This window comes from Chiloscyllium plagiosum, unplaced genomic scaffold, assembly GCF_037043375.1.
Source record: "Chiloscyllium plagiosum isolate Xiang-an unplaced genomic scaffold, Cpla_swu_hap1 HiC_scaffold_26, whole genome shotgun sequence".
NCBI classification, from domain to species: Eukaryota; Metazoa; Chordata; class Chondrichthyes; order Orectolobiformes; family Hemiscylliidae; genus Chiloscyllium; species Chiloscyllium plagiosum.
The window spans coordinates 41,954,726-41,977,046 of record NW_028270164.1 but is presented as its reverse complement, the minus strand read 5'-3'; the positions used below and the strand labels follow the sequence as shown (position 1 = coordinate 41,977,046).

At 37.9% G+C, this 22,321-nt stretch overlaps 1 protein-coding gene across 1 annotated transcript in view; it reads left to right on the top strand.

Annotated features, from left to right (window-relative positions):
* The window catches only part of LOC122563262 (signal peptide, CUB and EGF-like domain-containing protein 3), a 367,101-nt gene that overhangs the window by 96,564 nt on the left and 248,216 nt on the right, over positions 1-22,321 (top strand). The window contains exons 2-3 of the mRNA XM_043716904.2: positions 2,270-2,392; positions 5,033-5,158. Of these exons, the coding sequence (XP_043572839.1) occupies positions 2,270-2,392; positions 5,033-5,158 (249 nt within the window). The remainder of the gene's footprint in view (positions 1-2,269; positions 2,393-5,032; positions 5,159-22,321) is intronic.

Sequence of the window (22,321 nt, the reverse complement as noted above, 5' to 3'; positions counted from 1 at the left end):
TCCAACACCTATTTGTCCACTCCACCAACTTGTCTACATGCTTTTGGAGTTCTACACTGTCCTCCTCACAGTTGCCTAGTTTTCCAAGCTCCATGTCATCTGCATCCTTTAAAATTGTCCCCTATATATCAGGAAAAGCAAAGATCCCAGTACCGACACCTTGTGCACTGACTCCACCAACTTCCTCCATTGATTATCATTCAGTTTCCACATTGCTGTTGTCCTTTTTCATTCCATGAGCTATTACGTTACCCACATGTCATATTGAATGCCTTTTGAAATGCTATATATATCAAATCAATGGCATTACCCTCATCAACCCTTTCTGTTTCTTTTTTTAAAAAGCTCCAGAAAGTTAGTTAAACATGAGCACACCTTTAGAAATCCATGCTGACTCTTCCTAAACAGCCCACCATATTCTAAATGACTACTAATTCTATCCCAAGTTGTTTCTAGAAGCTTCCCTCTGCTGAAGTTAAATTGCAAGGTCTATAATTAGTTTATTTGATTTGATTTATTGTAGTCACGTGTACCTAAGTGCAGTGAAAATTGTATTATATTATAATTTTTTTGAACAAGAGTGTGATGTTTGCAATTCTCTAGTCCCCTGGTTAAATTGCTGTGGCATAATCATCGCGATCATTGATGTACTGTCCCCTGACTTCCTCACTGGGTTGAGAATTATAGAGCTCTGAAAAATCCAGCTGATAATATACCCATTGAATGTCAGACCAGTAACTGTTTCTTGTTGCATGATGTAAACTTTAAGAAAAGCATGATTGAGGAAAGCACACGCATTGACCTTGCTAATTTAAAGTAATTGTTGGATTATGAGGTACATGCTTGTATTGTGTATCTCTTTAAATACATTCTCATAAAGGTGTGTAAAGGTTAGCTCAAGTTCCATCCTTTACCATTTGACTCTTTGGATTATGACATGAGGGGAAGGATAGTATTGGGCAACACATCAAACTTAGTCGCCTCTTCACAGTGTTCCTGCAAGTGTCTTTACCTATATGGAGGTCATTGGATAGCGATTAGGATCAGGAATACAGGATGATTTTTCCCTCTATAATTCTCTTTGCATTTCGCTGGTAGATTTCTATTAACCCAGGATGATTGCAAATGAAATTGTTCTGGCCGTTATGACTGTATTGGTCTTTACTATTATTTGGTCTTTATTGTTGTGAGGCCTGAATAATTTTCTTTTGAATGATCCTTGCATTGTTTTCATTAATTGTCAAGAAATGGTTTGAATTGATTTGTTCAATGAAGAAGCAATTTTAAATAATTTCTTTCAGTCTTAAACCTCTTTTGGATGTAACCAAACCTTCAGAGAACCACCTTTCCTCCAGTTCCATTTCTCTCACCAGACCTCCAGTTTATGAGGTTGCCTAATTACAAACCAATTTGCACTGGGTTGCAATGGTAGTGACTTGTATTAAGAGCAGATTTTGTGCAAGTTGGAAAGTTGGGTACCCATTTTTAGCTCTATCTGGAAGTTTGGCATAGGCTGAACATTAAGCCATTTTAATTCCTGAATTTTGTTTGCTATCGAAAGAGAATCTACTCACTCAATTCTGACAGGAATCGATATACCAGATTTGGGACCTAGGTAATCAGGACAGGTGGGGAACTCCTGAGGATCTGACAATAATCTTCACTGTCCGCTGATCCTAGCCCCAAAGGAAATCATGAAAACAAAATGAAGTTAATTTCTCACCTAGTTCTGGGCTTTCTCCTTCCTCTCATCAGATTTTCCTGTTAACTTTGGCACTGGCCATTGGTTGCAAACTTACATTTTAAACTCATATCAAAATGCAACGTACGTCAAAAGACCCTTACCTGTTGATAACAACAATAGTGTGAATACCAGGATCTCATACAGACTGTTGCTTTTGGGAATGGCGTTGGGTGTTAGATTTGGACCAAGGGCCTTTCTCCTCGCAGTGATATTGAAGAGAGAAGAATTTGTTTACTCAGAGTTGAATCTCAAACCTAACCGACTAATGTGAAGATCATTCATTTTACACAGTGAACTTAGCAAAAAAATGCCCTGAATAAACTACTTACTGTCAGTTAACATTAAGTCTTTTCATGCGTTAGACTGTTCTGTATCAGATGGCAGGCAGATAGGAAAACTGTCTGTGTGCTGACAAAGCAGTACTAGATCCAAGACTAATGGATTTTTCACATTCCACAGTAGATTATTATGGTTAACACACTATAATAATAATCCTTTTCTAACATCTCATTTTTGCTGTTTCAGATGTTGATGAATGTGTTGAAGGAACAGATAATTGTCATATTGATGCTATCTGTCAGAACACCCCCAAGTCATACAAATGCATCTGCAAGTCTGGATACACAGGAGATGGCAAACAATGTGAAGGTAATATCATGATCTCTGTTAGAAAGCTCATAACAGCATCACCTAAAGAACAAAGTTTTGACTTTATTTGTGCTACAATGACACCAATTAATATTATAAGGAAAATTCATGTCAGTCTCGCCCTGCTAGATGTTTATACATTCCTGTTGTGCGCACTTCCTATACTGGAACTAGCCAAAACCAAGACTGTGGAGAAAGTGTTTGTCACACTATGACATGTCAACTGGAAATAGTTGAAACAGAAAGTTTCAGTCTAAATTATGCGACCACAGTACCATAACCTTCTGAAAAATGAATGAATAATACCAATATTTCCTGTATCTGCGTCATTGTATGCAATTTCTTTTCAAAATTGTGGTCAGTGGGATTATTGCTCTTTTTTGCTTTATAACTGTCTCCATATTTTTAATTGAAATAGATGTTGTTCCCAGATTTGTAAATTTTCCAATATCAACACAAGGCAAGCCAAATATTTTGACATTTAGAAGCTTTATTAAGGTGCTGTCATGGGAGAATTCCTTATGTTGTTGATAAATCTAAAACATTAAGAACCATTATATTTCAAAGACAAAGTCACCACATTACATTTGAAGTGCTACTAAATTGTTAACCATGGCTTCACAAATACTATACATGAATATTTCTGTTTATGACAAATTAATTTGTAAACAGCATTCAAGTTAGTTATATCAATTGTGAGGGGAGTAGAATAACTTCTTCCCAAACAAGTAGCCAAAGTTTGGAATCATTTGAAGTATAATATTATCAATTAGCAATAATAGATCTTTAAATTTTAGTATTTTCAAGATGAAGCCAACTTATTGATTTTTCTTGTGATGAGATACTACCCACACTGTTTTACAACAGTTAAAAATCCCACAACACCAGGTTATAGTCCAACAGGTTTATTTGGAAGCACTAGCTTTCAGAGCGCTGTTCCTTCATCAAGTAACTAGTGGGGCAGGATCCTAAGACACAGAATTTTATGGCAAAGCATCACAATTAAAAATGACATATTGAACAAACCTAGATTGCTGTTAAGTCTTTCATCTTTTAGAATGGGTTGCAGGTTTCAGTTCAGAAATATGTAAATTCCAGAACTACTTTTAAGTCACATTCTCAAGGTAACTTAAGACTTTATAAAAAAAAGGTGACATCTCAGGTCAGACAATGTATTAAAGGTGTGAGGTTAGAATCTGTCTGTATCCCAATCTTGATGCAGACTGGTTCTGCTTCCAAAGTAGGAAGATTTTAAATGTTACATGGATTGACTGCCTGCATTGACTGCTTGCAGGTTGTATCGCTTTTTCAGCAAACATAGAATGTATCTGCAAATTGTATTATACTTGAGCAAACGTAGAATGTATCAGCAAATACAATTTGTTTTATAAAACTTTAAGCTATCTCAGGAATGTGATGTAAAAGGAGTTCTGGGATTTACATATTAATGAACCAAAATCTCCAACTCATTCTAAAATATGAAAGACTTAACAGCAATCTAGATTTGTTCAATATATATAATTTTAATTGCATGACACTGCTGTAAATTCTGTATCTTATGATCCTGCCCTGCTAGTTACTTCATGAAGGAGCAGGGCTCTGAAAGCTAGTGCTTCCAAACAAACCTATTGGACTATAACCTGGTATTGTGTGATTTTTAACTTTGTCCACCCCAGTCCAACACTAGCACCTCCACATCATGTTTTACAATAGGCAACTTGAAATCTTTAGTAGGCAACATACTGTTAACCCAAAGATACCAATCTATCATTAAAGCAGAATGTCACACTATAGATACAACTTACCGTTGCACCTCAGGATTGTGATGTCTGTGTGTTTTTGCCTTTAGCCTTGGTTGACCCTGCAACGTATCAGCTAAAAACTTTCCGGCATATTCTAAAGCTAATAACTAGTAAAGCTAGTACAACAGGAAGTGCTGCTAAGTATAAGATTTACATAATCATGCATTTGAAATCCCAACTGAGTTTAAACAATGTCCTGAAATGAACAAATCACTGCAAATGCAATTCTTCCTTCTTGTGCATTCATTTTCATTTGCCAAATTATATGACATTAACTTGCTGATTCTAATCCTTATATTTAATGTAATTCCACCAATTTATTGATTTTAAAAAAGCAAACTTATGTTCTTATTCATGAGATGTCTTCCATCATTATGCAAGTCCCATCAATTGTTAGCTGCTGCTAAGATATACAGCATTTGATGTTCATAGAGTGGAAACGATTTTGCGTTTAAGAATGGAATGAATTTCATAGTTGATGGACATACAGGATGCATTGTTGAATACTTTTGGTCAATTGCATGGCTCCGATAATCACTGACAAGGACTTCCGTTAGCTGTATGCATAACCATAATGATGGGATACAGTTAATTGGCTCTGGTGTAAATGCAACTTTCTTTAGTCCCTTACTAAGCACCATAAGTGATGATTGGGTAATTCTCTTATTGTTAAATGGGAATATGATCAAATAAATCGAATGGGTAAGGTAGAAATTGAAAGAAGTTTATTTACATCAATGGAGCAAATGAGAAATCTTCCTGTGTTGCTTCTAATTGACTTAAATGATCTTTGTTTTTTGTTTTTTCTTGACTTGAACTCTCATTAATTGTCTTCCAGATATTGATGAATGTGACAATGAATACAATGGAGGCTGTGTTCATGAATGCATAAATATTACAGGAAATTATCGCTGCATGTGTTATGATGGTTTCAAATTAGCGCACGATGGCCATAACTGTCTAGGTAAGCACTTCAATTCAATATTGACTGATAACCCACTGTATGAGAGATTTTCATACCTTTAGTCCATTCTCCAAGTATTTCTATACAGGACCCAAATTCTCATGTTTGTGCTGTGACAATGCAATGAAATTGTTTTATTAAGAAACCAAGTATTTAGCCTGGGCGATGTGATTATTATAAAGAACACACATCATAGACCGTGTTATGATCACTGAACTATAATACACAATCATATGGTGAAGAAATATTAGTATGCCACATTATCCACTTTCAGATGGCTAATACAATCTTTGAAAAGTTGCTCTGCATATGGCTGGGCTGGCACTACCAAAACTAACATAATTTCCACAAATACTGCTTTTGAGGATGTGTGTATTGTGTTCTTCATAAGATTCTTACCTGAGATCCTGCGGTTTAGTTAGAAGCTTTTAGAAACATAGAATGATTTACAGAACAAAAAGGGTCATTTGGCCCATTATATCCATACTTTTTGAGAGGAATAGTGGTGAATTGAATGAAATGCACAAGTGAGAAGTATCAATTTGGCTCACTAGAGCTTCATAAATTCAAGTGGAGAATGATTTTGAAGCAACATATGAGTGCATCTATACGTAAACTTTATCCACAGAACAACAATCGCTACTACATCAATGCAACTTTTTTGACGTTTACAATAACATTGTGTGGCAATCAGAAGAGTTCTAATTTAATTGGAACTTCTAATGTGAGTTGTCTTGCGAACTTGTTGTGACCTGGGCCAAAGTTGACTCCTCGTCAATTCATTTTGCAATGATACTTAAAACCAGCAAAGAAAGGAGATTTGCAGCTTCTTTATTTAAACAGGATTCGAACCTATCTTCTAGAATCTGAAGTACTTAATTTCAAAATCACACTTTTAAAGCTTTTCAAGATAGGACTATAGAAAATGGCCTGTGACTTCAGGTTAACATCATCTTGAATAGTACTGAGGATAAAATTTTTTGTGCTCAAGAATATCTAGCCTTTAAAGGAGAAATTTCTGACAACAGAAATTTTGAAGATGAAGTATGTTTTATATGATTAGAGAATGAACTCATTTATCCACAAACTATTTTAATCACCATTTGGCTCTCATTCCAAAATATGAAGAACTATTTCAGAAATGACATACTCCCAATTCCATTCCTGATGAAGAGCTTATGCCCGAAATGTCAATTCTCCTGCTCCTCGGATGCTGCCTGACCTACTGTGCTTTTCCAGCACCACACTCTCAATCTGATCTCCAGCATCTGCAGTCCTCACCTTCTCCTATTCCCAATCCCAGCCACTGCTGCTGTCTAGTAGCTGTGAAGAACTATATAAGAATGGCATGGTGAAATCTCTCCATTGTTATTTCCCCAGTCCCCTGTGCCTCAACACTACAAACTATGTATCCACAAACATTTCATTAGAATGTCAGTAGTGGCAAATGACCACTCAGTGTCTACGGCTTTGAAGGTCAATCTGAGACATTTTTTAAAAATTAAAGTGCAATAGGAATACAACACTTTCCTACTGAATGTGGAAATTGACCATTTATTCTCCTTTCAATGGACAGCATAAATAGGTATTATGTTCCAGTTGGAGAAATAGGTCAACTGAGCTTTCTGAAAGAACTTACTGCTGTGCCAGTCCAGGAATAGCCTGTTTGGTCAATGCATCATCTTAGAAAATTAGGTTCTTTGTCTGGTTTCGCTGACCCAATTTACCAGTGCTGGTTGGAAAGTGAACTGCAGCAGACAGAAGATTAATTTGAATGTGATTCATTGAAGTTTGTCATTAAGCATTGATACAATAAGCTGTCTGTTGGAGTTCATGTTGAAGCATCTGTGATTATTAAAGTATCAGTGGATGCAGTCAGCCAAAAAGAAGGGAGCTATGTCTCATTCCTGGATCACTTTCAAAGCAAGAGAAGCACTTCCTTTGCTGCATAAAGAGGGCAAACATTTATTGTGACATGGTGATTCCTTGTATTGCTGCTCTGCAGTTGCCAGCCAAAATCATGATCATAAACTGGTATGCAGTTCAGAGGAAGGGTCACTGGACCTGAAATGTTAGCTCTGATTTCTCTTCACAGGTGCTGCCTGACTTGCTGAGATTTTCCAGCAATTTCTGTTTTTGTTTTTGAGTTTAGTATGAGGTCAGGTTATTCAGGGGATTGTTGGAAGAAGGTTTTGTGAAAGGAGGTACTCAACTGTGAATGTGCATAGATGGAGTCTGTAGTCTTTCTGAGTGCAAATGCAAGAGTCTTATCAGTGTGCCCAAACCATTGAGAATATTAAGGAGGAAAAGGTGATAAGCAGGAATTAATCTCAATATAATGTTAATGTTCTTTGAAATTTGTGATCAAGTAACCTACTTAACCACCTGTATTTCATCTTTAAAGACTGTGTTCAGTTGAACCCAAAGCTGAAAGAATGGACATCATTGTGAATGCTCAATTTCGAATGAGCTATGGATGTAGCTAGCCATATTTTAGTGGGCTTGGGCACTCCTTGGTGCTATATCAACTGTCTGAGAAAGTTGAAGGGAATTTAAAAGGAATTGCAAACATGATACTTTGGCTGTGGGTCTGTTGTGTGAGTCAGGTGCTGAATGTTGCCAGCAGTCAAATCTAAGTATAAACTTCCTTCATTTTGTAGCATCTTTTTCTGTTGCTATGGCGCAAAGGAATTCTAAATGCTAATTCTAAATAGCCAATAACGCCCACAACACATGGAAGAATGTATAAAATCAACAACCTGTTTTGTGTTTCCAATTCTTTTTCAATAAAATAAACTTGTTACATGGACATGAAATTGTAATCTTTTTTCCTACTTCATTATCACAAATCTGTTCTTCAGTCTGAACAAAATACTTCCTGGACAATAGAAACTCAATAGTGTGTGCAGTTTATAATGCTTTTATGAAAGTCAAACTTTCAATTATGGTAAGCTAGCCAAACAATATTTAAAACAAATGCAATTCATGTGACCTTTTTCAGTATTCTAATTGTTCATGAGTTAAAATGCTAGAGGCTAGTGATAGTAAGTAGCCCAAGGATGCTCAAGTTGGCTATTCTCAGAGAACACATTTTATGGTTTTAGATAAAATTCCAGATGAAGAACATTAAGAACTGGTGCAAATTCAAGAAAAGGAATCACCCCTGCTTCTTTCACAGAATAATATTTTGAAAACATATTTCTTTGCATATTTTTGAGTGTTAATTTTGTTTTTATTTCAAAAAACTTGAACTTATGTTCAAAGCAGTGAATGCTATAATGTGAAAGATAATTACATCCTCACAACCAATCTCAAAGACTCTCTTCAGTGTTAAAATACCATGTGACAAGTGGAGGATCATGAATTGTGGTAATATCAGTTTCCTGTCATGAGAAGGAGCTGTATTTTATATAACTTGCTGAGGACACCTAGTGTTGTACGTTTACAGCACCAACCAGAATGCCCGAACCTTAGCACATTTATGTTACGTTGATTGCTATTGGTGGAAAATGTTTCATTATTGATAATTCTCCATTTGTTCAGTTTTGTCACAGCGTGTGCTAAAACAAGCATCAAAGTGTATTGACTATCAATAATGGCCAATCTCTTGACATAGAGTATTTGAAAATGTGATCTGTTTGCATTGTGATGTCTTATCAGATTGTTTTGTAACTTTAATATGCTTAAACGTCTATTGAATAAACTTTCAGTTTATATAAGTCAAATTTGAGAGTTCATTAAACTGTTAAAAGATCTGAGTAAATGACAGAAGGTAAATTCTCATTTGCTGAATAGTACATAGAACACTCTGCATTTGAAGAAAGCTAGTTTTTCCCATGTTTCACCAATGTGATCTAAACACCCAATTAACAGAAGTATTTCTCCATTAACGTTTCATCTTTATTTTTTGTTTTCAAATGCATTGCCAGTTCTCCATGGTTTTTTAAGGTGCAAGACTCTCAACTGTTCACTTATGATAATAGGATAAAAAGCATTCTCCTTGAATTTTTTTGAGGTGGGACTGAAGTTTTAAGATTACACTTTTGAACAAGGACAAATTTCCTACATTTTGTTTGTAGTGCACAAGGACTGATATACAACCACGATTGAGCTCCCATTTACTATAAGCATAAGTCGCTGTTTCTCTGTAGAATCATTGGCTACAGCCCAGAACGCTACCTGTCAGGCTGTCATACATAAGAACTAGTAACAGGAGTGTGCAATTCAGTCCGTTGATCCAGCTCCACCATTTAATATGTTCATAACTGATTTCATCTCGGCTTCGGTCCCACTTTCCTGCCAGCTCTCTATAACCCTTCAAACAATTCCGAATTAAAAATCTATCTTTCTCAGCCTTAATTTTATTTAGTTTCCCAACGTCCACTGCACTCTGGGCTAATGAATTTCATAGATTCACAACTTTTCTTCATTTCCATTTAAATGTATTACCCTTTAGCCTAAAACTATGACGTCTCATTCTAGATTGCCCAACAAGAGGAAACATTCACTCTATGTCTATTTTGTCCAACCCTTTTAGCATCTTGCCTCAATTAGCTCACCTGTCAGCCTTCTAAACTCTGATTAGTACAGGCCTAGACTGTTCAATCTCTCTTTCAGAAAACAAGCCTTTGATCATTGGAATTAATGTAGTGAATCTTCTGTGAGCTGTCACCCAAAGCAATTACATGATCACATGTCTGCGTTGACTCTCCAAAGGAACAGTACAGCCCTGGAGCCATTTTCCTGCCCTTTTCCTGTAGCTATGCAGGTTTTTCTTTTTTCAGGTAATGAGCCAATTCCCTTTGGAAAGCTTGCATTGACCCTGTTTCCACCACACACTCAGGTGAGTTCTCCAGGTCCTAAAAGCTCAGTGCCAATTACTTTCAATCAGTGCCCTTTTGTTCTTGACCTTGAGAAGAATATGTTTGTATTGGTGAAAGTACAACATGGATTTATAAGAATGATACCTGGACTTTAGGAGTTAAGTTATGAGGAGAGCTTATACAAATTAGGCCTGTTTTCTGTAGCATTTAGTAGGTTAAGGGGTGATCTGATCGAAGTCTACAAGATATTAACAGGAAACCATAGGGTAGATAAAGATAAGCTATTTTCACTGGTTGGGGATTCTTGAAGTAGGGGGCATTCCCTTTAGTTTATATTGTTTCTCTACTTTCTTTCTACCAAAATGAATCGCTTCACTCTTTACAGCATTAAATTTCATCTGCCACTGCTCCCTGCATTCCACTCATCTGACTATGTACTTTTGATGTTCTATACTATGCTCTGCATAGTTCACAATACACCCAGTTTTTTAATCATCCTAAAAATGTTGAAGTTATGCCCTAAAGACAAACATATGTGTGCCAATGTCTCAGTCATTTTAATATACATTAGGAAGAGTATGGGCCTAACACTAATCTCTGGGGAACTCTTCTATCAATCTTCCTCCAGCCCCACAACACAACTATTCACCATTAATCTCCAATTTGCTGTCCTGTGGCCAACTTTGTTTCCATGTTACTACTGTTCCATTTATTTTATGAATTCTAACTTTGTTCACAAGTCTATACCCTACATCGAAAGTTTAATCTCTTGAATTCTCTTCTGTTGACCAGCAAAAGCTAGTTGAACATGATTTTCTCTTAACTCATCCCTGATGGATGTTCTTTAAGTAATCTACCTTTACCCAAGTTAGTTCTGATCTGAATTACATTTTAAAACTTCCCTACAACCAAGGTTAATCTGACTTAACTGCAGTTGCTAATCTTTTCCTGTACACTTTATTAGTATAAGCTGTAACATATTATAATTCTCCAATCCCCTGGCATCATTGCTGAGTCTAAGGAAGATTGGAAAATAATGTTCAATGTCTGTACAATTTCTGATCTCAGAGCCTTGCATATCCCTGGATACATCTCATCCAGTGCTGATGCCCTACCAATTTAAGTACAGCTAGCCTATCTGGTTCTTTCTCTATAATTTTGTAAATCACTCAATAAGCAGGAGGCACTTGATCAGCTCAAGAGGTTCAAGTCTATTGTCACTGACCATTGGGAGGAAGTGAGCAGTGCAGATGCTGGAGAGTCAGAGTCGAAAATTGTGGCGCTGGAAAAGCACAGCAGGTCAGGCAGCATCCAAGGAGCAGGGGAATTGACATTTTGGGCATTAGCCCTTCATCAGGAATTTCACTGACCATTGATGAGTCGGGGCCATTCTCCCTGAGTACCTGTACTACGGTTAGCTCCATAAACTAACACTGAAACAGGCATCAAATTAGAACAATTAGGTTTAGAACGCATTATATTTACATTTAGCACCTATACAAGAATTCTCAATTATCTAAACTAATTACAGTGTAATTCTACTTGTCTCAGAATTCTAAATTTGCTAACACCCAATTAAAGCCCTCCTAAATAGGCAAGAAGATGTGTGCGATGCAATGATGTCCTGATATACGATCCAAAGCAATAGCCAAACCTAACTCTTTTTTTGCATTGAATTTGATCTTAAAAGACTGCTAGATTTATTTAGAAAGTCACACAAAGGTGACATTGGAAGACTCCGTGCAGAGAGGATTCAACTTGGAATTTGGTAAGTGAGTGAGTTTTAAGGGTCGATCTCTTTCTAAGATCTAGTCAAGTTTGCATTTAGCACTAAACTGTAACAGTAAATATTATCTTTTTCTCTGTCAATCAAATCAAATTGGCAAAGTATTTTGGAGGAAGAGTGTATTGGGGTCAGTTTCTTAGAATCAACAGGGAACAATCTACTTCAGACCTGGATATGTGTAATGAAGTAAGGTTAATTAAGGACCTCAGAGTAAAAGATACTCTAGGTAAGAGTAATCATTACAGAATTTATGATTAACATGCAGAACTTCACATTCAGTTTGAAGGTGAGACATTTGGGTCCGAAATTTGAAGAAAAGCAATTACTAGGACAGAGTTGGTTAAAGTGGACTGGGAAATTGATTGAACAGTAATATGGCAGAGAAACAGTGGCAGACATTTAAGGAGATCTTTCAGAATTTTCAACAAAGTTGAATTCCATGGTGAAATAGATTATATAACAGGGTGCACCATCAATAGCTAACTAAGGAAATTAAGAATGGTATCATTTTTTAAAAAAAAGTACAATGCTGCAAGGATTAGAGGCACGCTAGAAGACTAGAAAAATTTTAGAAACCAGCAGAGGGTGATGAACAAAATATTGGCAAGAAGTATGAAGACCGTTAATAGAAGAAAAGAATAGCAACTTCAAAGGTTTATCTCTTAGGATGAAATTGCAGCAATAACAATGGGAGAGGAGGCATTGGCAGACATGGACCTGCCTGCACTGTAGAAGACACAAAAAGACCTCCAAGAATAGTAGAAAAGCAGAGGGCAGAAGGGAGACAGGAAGTTAATTGGGTAGGTTGACTTCAGGAAGATAACTCACCATCACCATCACTACTTGTCTAATTGTTTGTGCTCAATCAAGAAATACCTCATCTTGTTTCTATATTGACCTAGATATTAAATATTTATTCAATAGTGTATAGTTTTTTTTGTCGCAACTCAGTTTGAGACTGTATAAAGCTCTGATTGGACTGCATTTGGAAATATTGTGCGCAGTTTTCGGCCTTGTTTCAAAGGAAGGATGTTGTGACATTGGAGGAGGTCTAGAGGAGGTTTACAAGAATGATCCTGGGGAATGAAGTTAGGTAGAGGGACAGTTCACATTGAGGAGGCAGAAGGCTGCAGAAGGATTGGACAAGTTGGGAGAGTGGGCAAAGAAGTGGCAGATGAAATACAATGTGGGAAAGTGTGAGGTCATGCACTTTGGTAGGAACAACAGAGGCATGGCCTACTTTCTAAATGGGGAGAAAATTTAGAAGTCTGAAGTGCAAAGAGACTTGGGAGTTCTAGTCCAGGCTTCTCTCAATGTAAACTTGCAGGTTGGATCAGTCGTTAGGAAGATAAATGCAATGATGGCATTTATTTTGAGAGGACTTGAATATAAAAGTAGGGCTGTATTTTTGAAGCTCTATAAGACTCTGGTCAGACCACATTTGGATATTGTGTGCACTTTTGGACCCCATATCTCAGGAAAGATATACTGACCCTGGAGTGTGTTCATAGGAGGTTCACGAGAATGGACACAGGAATGAAGAGTTTAACATATGAGGAATGTTTGAGGACTCTGGATCTATACTCGATGGAATTTGGAAGGATGGATCTAACTGAAACATACAGAATACTAAATGGCCTGGACAGTGAAGATGTTGGGAAAATGTTTCCATTTGTAAGAGAGACTAAGACCCAAGGGCACAGCCATAGAGTAAAGGGAAAATCTTTTAGAACGGAGATAAGGAGATTCAGCCAGAGAGTGGTGAATCTATGGAATTCATTGCCACAGAGGGCTGTGGAGGCCCTGTCATTGAATATATTTAAGACTGAGGTAGATAGGCTTTTGAGTATCAAGGGGATCAAGGGTTATAGAGAGAAAGCAGGAGAACTGAATTGAGAAACTTATCATCCATGATTGAATTGGCAGAACAGACTCGGTGGTCTGAATGGCCTAATTTTCGCTCGTATGGGCTTATGGCTTGTCATATGAGGAACGGTTGAGGATTCTGGGTCTGTACTCGATGGAAGTTAACAGGATGAGGGGTGGTCTCGTTGAAATTTAGAGAATACTGAGAGACCTGGATAGAATGGACATGGAGAAGATATTTCCAATAGCAGGAGTGACTAGGACCCAAGAGCATAGCCTCAGTGAAGGGATCACCCTTAAGAAATGAGATGAGGAGGAATTTCTTCAACCAGAGGGCAGTTAATCTGTGGATCTCATTGTCACAGAAGGCTGTGAAGGTCAAGTAATTAAGACAAGAGATAAGAAGGTTCTTGCTTGGTAAAGGAATCGAAGGTTATGGGGAAAGGGCAGGAGAATGTGGTTGAGAAACATATCCGTCATGGTTGCTTAGTGGAGTAGACTTGATGGGCCGAATGGCCTAATTCTGTTCCTTTATCTAATGGTCTATTCAAATTCTCAATATAATTTTTATCATTCAGATCAAAGTCACAAAACAGTCACCCTTTCCTTTGCATCACTTTGCTATCCCAAGAACTATTAATAAAATAGTCATTTTTATAGCATTGGCCAAGAGTTAACTAAACAGTGAGATTTGTTAAAACCCAGGGAAATATATGTTCCCAATAATGTGCTGTGCTTAGATTTCAAACTCAATGCTTTGTTTTTCCCCCTGATATTAATATACTAATTCAGATTGAATCCCATCTGCTTGCCTCCAGGTAACAGCTGTGAAGCACCTTGTTCATCTTGTCCTTACTTTCTAGTTATGCATTAATTAAATTAAACTATATACAATACTTCAAACGTGGTAAAGCATCATTCTTTGTGCCATGAGAGATATTGATAGGTGGAAAATATGCATAATTGCAACCAGATCAAAGCAGGTGCAGCAACCTCCTACCCTGAAGCAGCATTTACAAAATCTAAACCCCCTTGTGAGGTGTTGGAGAGTGGCCTCATTCATAGCAAAAGAACAATGTAAACACCATAAATTTTAAGTAAACAGAGATTCCAGCTAATCGTCATCCAGTTTGGAACATTGTTACTCCATCTCTTACCCTGTCCTGCCATTATCCTTAATACCTCTGCTCCGATTAATCTTCCTTCATTAATAATCAACAATTAAACAGAACTTTCTGAGAATTTCTGACAGCAAAGCAGAATGTTTGGTGTTGTCACTGTGCATGCTGTCACAGTTACCTATTTTGCTGATTTTTAGATTAAGCAGGGAAATCTCTAGGCGTCAAAAATGTGTAAATGTGAGTTGAGAATACTATCCATGCATAACAAATAAGCATGGATCTGTCTAGAATGCAAACAACATTGTGCAATCCATTGGTCTGCCAAGATATTCCCTTCCAATGTTTACTTTGGATAATAAGCTGTTGACAAATATTACTTGTTTTAGGTGAGCAGTTTTATATTTGGGGTGTGGGTATATGTAGAGGATTTGACATTAGTTATGGCAAGGTTTTAAGTCAATTTAAGGGCTAAGAGAGAATAAATTAAGAAAGAGCCTTTCAGCAGTGATTCTTCATCTGGAGTTGTTTGAGCCCCAATGCAGGACCAGCATCATCAGAGAAGTCCATTGCCCTGCAGAGTGGTGGTTATAAATTAAGGATGCAGAGGAGGACTTTTGTATGTTCGAAAAGAATTACAATGCTTTCTGGGTTAGTGTGGAGTTTCTCCCCATGGGCTATGTGAGTTTCCACCAGGTGCTCCATTTTCCTCCCACAGTCCAAAGATGTGTAGGTTATGTGGATCGGCCATAGAAAATGCAGGGTTTCAGCAATAAGGTAGGGGGTGTGGGTCTGGGTGGGATGCTCTTCATAGGGTTGGGGTGGACTTAATGGGCCGAATGACCTGCTTTCACACTGTAGGCATTCTGTGATTTTTCTTAAAAAACAAAGATGCAACGGGTAAAATCCTTTTGGCCCAAGGAAATCTGTTTTGGTAGAGTGACAGTAAATAAGAACATATGCGTATTTTTGCCAGTCTGAAAGATGTTAACATTTGTGTGAAGGAACTGTAGCAAGTGCAGTGTACTGTGACCCGCTTAACATGTGTCTGCAATCAGTGTGGATAAATGTATATTTTTCAATGGGACTAACAAATTTATAAGGTAAGCAGTAAGACTGCCATTCAAAACATTACCTCATGTGATAAACACGCTCTTAGGGGTTTCATTATATTGAAGATTTGAGAGCTTTGGTGTTGTTTTGTATCTATAATATGAAATGTTTGTCCTTTGTGGTCCATCAAGACTCTGGAGCTGCCCATGACTTTTGGCATAATGCAAGATTTTCTTTTATCTCAATCCAAAAGTATTTAAACCCCGTTCTGTAATAGCATTTATTTTTACCACCTCCAGGCATTAAGATATTGAAAGACTTTGCATAGACTTACATTGGGCATTGCCTTTCTCTTTTGAAGCTCACCTTCTAAGAAGTTGTAATGCTCGCTGTTAACAGACAGCTTTTAGATTAATCAAACAACATTATTAACTTAGCCTGTATTCATCAGCTTCTAATCCTCCACATATACAATGGGAGTAAACAGTCAATAGATTAATATGGATATTGGGGGTGGGTTGAATTTAGAGGGGTAACATTCTGAAGGGCATGTTGCAATTACGTACAAGAATGACAATGAAGAAACTTATTCATTATCATTTGATGTCTCCTTTTTTCCCTACCAGACCACAAAATTCATGCCAAGTTACTAGTGAGAATTGATGGGACAGAAACAGGTCATTTGACTGATGCTATGCCCCACACAAGACTCTTCTCACCTTACTCCATCTAACCCTATCAGCATATGCTCCTGTTATTTTCTGACCATGTAGTTGTTCAAATTCATTTGAAATGCATCTTCCTTAACTACTCCACACAGGGATGAATTTGACATTCAATTAAAAATGGTTTCCTGGGTACCTTAATGAATATATTAATGATTATGTTTACAACCCCTCATTTTTGACACCTTCACAAGTGGGAACACCTCTGCATCTAATTGTGTGACTGCTGTTGAAATGTATAGGCCAAAAAAAGACCATTGGGATTCTTCTATCGAATCCCAGACACTTAACAATTCAGTAAGTCAGTCAGACCTATTCCTTTTATCTTACGTAGACAGTCGTGATCATTGAGAATTGTGTTAAAAATTGATTTTGATCTTTGTGGAGTGACCTCACTTTGAACATGTTACGATTATTAAGACTTATTCAATGGATCATGTGATAACTATAGCTTACATGATTTACAGAAGAAAGTTAGATCCAATTTCTTTGAAGATGATTCTGCTTATTTACAATTATATAATGTTGTGTTTGGTTCTTACATTTGCATATATCTCAATGTCTTTATCTGAGAATTGATTCCTTCCAATTTAGTAATATAGGTTTGAACAAAACATTAAATTTGCAGTATTTAATCAAACAACATAGCATAAATTATACTTTCATAACTACCACTCACTTTTAAATAATGCCTTTAATGTGGAAAGACATTCTAAAGCATTTTAAGGTTGTTCAATCAGATGCATGTAGATGCACATCCAGCAAAGGGGGTTTGGCACTGTGGTTGAAAGCTTGATGCAAGAAAAATTGTGCTTGTTGCTAATTTTCCTTTAAGTTGACCTTCTATGTTGCAGTTGATGATTCACAATTTTCCCTCAATTCTGGGGCTTCCTGGTATTATTATCCAGCATGATCTGATAGGGATGCCTGAGGCCAAGTGAAACTAGGGAGCACATAATGGTTTTGTGTTAATTGACAGTAATTAGTTGAAAACTTAATTGGGTGTATATACTTGGGCAGCAGGTATTCAGTGTGGTGAGTGTTGATGATGTGTGAGTTTGAATAAAACGCTAACCAGAAAAACACACGCCTGGACACTGTCTAATGAACAGTTTAACCTTTGTACTTTACGACCCAGTGCTCCATTCTCCTTTCCTTTATGTTTTAATATCAAGATCCATTTGTGTATGCAAGGGAAGGCAATGGCCAAGTGGTATTATCACTGGACTATTAATCCAGAGATAAAAATGTGTTGCTGGAAAAGTGCAGCAGGTCAGGCAGCATCCAAGGAACAGGAGAATCGACGTTTCGGGCATAAGCCCTTCTTCGGGAAAGAAATCCAGCGACCCCAGTAATGTCCTGGGGACCTGGATTCAAATTCTGCCATGGCAGATGGTGGAATTTGAATTCAATGAAAAAAATCATCTGAAATTAAGAGTCTGACAATGACCATGAATCCATTGTGAATTGTAGTTAAAACTCATCTAGTTCAGTAATGCCCTTTAGGGAAGGGAACTGCCATCCTTCCCTGGTGTGATCTACTGCAATGTGGTCGTCTCTTAAAACTAGGAGGAAGTGAGGACTGCAGATGCTTGAGATCAGAGTCAAAAAGTGTGGCACTGGAAAAGCACAGCTGGTCAGGCAACATCCTAGGATCAGGAGAGTTGATGTTTCGAGCATAAGCTCTTCATCGAAACGTCGACTCTCCTGCTCCTTTGATACTGCTTGACTGACCATGCTTTCCTAGCACCACACATTTTGACTATGACTCTTAAAAACTGCCCTCTGGGTGATTAGGGATGGACAATAAATGTTGGCCCACCAAGCAATGTCCTCATCCCATGAATGAATAAAATGGAAAAAAATTATGTAGAAACAGAACAAAATACTTAGGAAGGGGGTATGAAGAGTAGCGATTAAAGACTTGCTTAAATTGGCAAATATTAAAGAGGATTGTACCGGAGGAATTGGAGATGACCAAGTGGCCAGGCTCAATAAGGGCATTTGAGAATCTAATGCCGAAATGAGAAATGGCTGTAATTCTTTGCCAAGGAGAATGGATCCAAGGCAAAGTGGTGGATAGTTCTCAGAAGGTCATCAGGCGGGAGGAGGTGGCAGAGATATAAGGCAGAGGGAGATTATTTAAGGCATTTAAAAGAGTGATAGGAATTTTAAATTTGAGGTGGTGGACTAGAAGGTCATATCGGTCTGCAAATACAGAGATGATTCATTGAAACAACGGAGTTCTAGGGATTAGCTGAAATGTAGAACTTGAGAAGATGGTTAGCCAGAACAACATTGGAATGCTGGAGGTGACAAATGGTTCGGAAGAGGCTTTCCCATCTGAAAGCAGATGGTTCTGAAGCAGTGATTCGGTTGGGTGGTGCAACCTAGATGGAAGGAGGTGACTTTTGTGATGGAGATGATGAGCTTGTGAACCCACCTAGGAGTCCAAAGGTACATCTACATTCGTTACAATCTGAAACAATGACTAGAGAAACAATAAAATTGATGAGAATAGCAATGAGTGAAATAAATGATTTTCACCTTCCCAATGCTTGCAGCACAGCCAAACTGGATGTTGAATGAGCAGTCTGACAGCACCAAGATAGTTAAAGGCTTGAGAGAGAGGTCATAGAGTCAGAGATGTACAGCATGGAAACAGACCCTTCAGTCCAACCCATCCATGCCAACCAAATATCACACCCCAATCTAGTCCCACCTGCCAGCATCCGGCCCATATCCCTCCAAATCCTTCCTATTCATATACTCATCCAGATGACTTTTAAATGTTGCAATTGTACCAGCTTCCACCACTCCCTCTGGCAGCCCATTCCACACATGCACCACTCTCTGCATGAAAATTTGCCCCTTCAGTCTCTTTCATATCTTTCCCCTCTCACCCTAAACCTATGCCTGCTTGTTCTGGACTCCCCCATCTTAGGAAAAAGACATTGTCTATTTATCCTATCCATGCCCCTCATGATTTTCTAAGCCTCTAGAAGGTCACCCTTCAGCCTCCGATGCTCCAGGGAAAACAGCCCCAGCCTATTCAACCTCTCCCTATAGCTCAAATACTCCAACCCTGGCAACATGTTTATAAATCTTTTCTGAACCCTTCGAAGTTTCACAACATCCTTTTGCTCAGTGAGTAGCTGTGCCATACTTATAAAGAACGTTATAGATTTGATTGCCAGCTTGCAATGCTTCAAATGATATTAGTTAGACAGCAGTCAGCATGTAATAGTGCTCGGAATCCTGTGTTAGGGAGATGGATTTGGTGAGAGTGAGTGATCATTGGGTGCATGATGTTGAGTGAAGACAGGACCAGGTTTGTTCATGTGACCTCCTGCAGCTTGACAGCCTGTTGACAATGTGATCTTGTGAATAAAGCACCTGGTATCTGTGAAAAGAAGAATAGGGTGTCTTTTGCAAAACCGGAAAGAAGAGCAAAAATTTGAGGAAAAAAGTGACACCATGAAGGAACAATTGGCAAGAATATCTCCAATTTATGAATGTGAAATTGCTGCATCAGGTGATCCTCTGGTTCTAGTGAAAGAGAGAGGGGCTTGGAGTCAACCAAGTCTGACAGATCAAAATTGTCTGAAAGTCGGAAAATAAATGAAACTAAATAAATTTGCTTGAATAAAAATCACAAGCAGAAAACACTTAACAAGGAGGGCCGTTCTCTTTCCTCCTGTCAGAGGACACCATGCCACCCGACCTTACCAGTCTGGTCGGAAGTTGCCAGGTCAGTTTTCGTTGCTGCTAGGTCAATGGCCTTAAAAGTCCCTTATGTTGGAAATGTGTCCTAATGGTGTGGTGAGGTTGATCCTTGACAAATGCCAGCTATTGTGGACTGAAGGTATAGGCAGACTCTACCTGAAGAGCATGCCTGAAGATTTGGGGAATGTGGCCATGGTTGGTATCCAGCAGGAAGAAGCTGGCAAACTGCAGCTGCCGGGAACTTGCTCTGACTTTCATTTGCTGTCGGTTTTCTCTCCTCTAAAAGGGGAAGAAAATAACCTTTTTAGAAATGAGGCAAGCTGAGTGAAACATTATTGCCTACAAATAGGCCCCTCGATGCTGCTTGTGAGATTCTCACCCAGCCATTGAAACTGATATTTGGAAAATTTGCCTTTGTTTTTCTCATAATTGAGAATCCCATTTTTCTATTCTCACTATATTTTCCAAGCTGTCTCCAGAGGGTCCTGGGAAAATTCAGCACATGTCACATCAATACTCCCAGGTTAGTGGCAGTATGATGGACTATAAAGAAATCTATGTAGTTGGTCTCAAAGGAACATTTTTCATGAAAGCACCTGTCTTCAGGGTTGTTTTTATTGTTGCTATAAATCACTGACAATGCACTCTACAAATTTTGTTTGAATTAATTTGAAACCTACATAGAATAGAGTATTATCAGAATTTAACCAGTTCAAAATAATAGTCTTTGAAAAGCCTTAACTGGAAATTCATAAACTTGTTTTATGAACTGTAAATGTAGATTATTGGATGGGTTTTTGAAATAGTTGGTTTATTGGTCCTCATTGTATATATAAGCGTACTCGTAACCTTCAACTTTGTAAGAAGCAAGGGATCACTGAATAGAGTTCTCTATAAGGTGTATGCAGATCAATTAGAGCACACAATGCCTGCAATTTGCTTTACTAGTTTCCAATCCAAGTGTTTTATAACTAAGAGCTTAGGACCAAATCAGCAGCTCTCCAATCATTTCCTCACTTGACAATACTGTCTGTCTCATTATTGATTTCAGTTGTCCTCTAAACCGTGTCAGCTTCATGTCCTGTTTGCCTGAAGTCTTGTCTTGTTGTGTAATCTGTAAATTATCTTAACCTACATATGCTGTTTTAGTGTGGTTATGAGTCATCTTCTGTACACAATTAAATGAAATATGCTATTACTTTAGAAATGTCAAAAGCTTTGAGTAGCCTTCCGGTTTCTTAGCTGTTCAAAGCTGTATTCCATGGGACAACAATTCTCAATGAATACTGTATCGTGACAAAACAGAATTGCTGTAGAAAACAACTTTCAAACATTTTAATCTTCCAGCAATATTCAAAAATATCTGCACTTGCAATTGGGTTTCAAAGAACATTCAGAGCAACTTCTTAGCACACTGCTACAGTAGTCTTTCTCAGCTCTTTTAATCACTTGCCAACAATTTGACCTTCTTTGGTTTTTAGCCAGAAAATGAAGGTTGAATGTCATGCCATGACATGATGCTCTATTTGGAGAATTGGGAAAGCTAACATCCTTTCTGGAGGACTATAACCATTCATTCTCTCAAAGTGAACCTTTATTGCACAGGAGAGATTAATTACAAGACATTGATTAGCTCATTGCTCATTCTTGCTGTTCCATTTCCCTCCCGATCAGTTGAAATACTAGTAAACGAGAGGTTGCAAATGAAATGAATTCAGGCTGCAGTTGGGCAATTCCAGTCTTTTGAGCTTATTAGTGAAAACAATGATCTGTTTGTTATTTTCAAACACTGGAAAGGGAAATAATATATGGAAGCATGTAAAAGACTGGCAATGCTGCACAGGTCAGAGTGACCCTGTGTCGTCCTGTGGAAGGGTTCATAAGCCAAAAATGTCACCTGATTGACTTCTTTTTCCTCCATAGGAATCACCTCGTCTGCTTTTGGCCCTTTTTGTGCCGCGGTTTTCAGCATCTGCAATAATTTGTTTCTTTTGTTGTTCAAAGAATGGAAACATCATGCCTCGATGGGGAACACTCTCACCTCCGAATCATTCCAGGCACTTGAG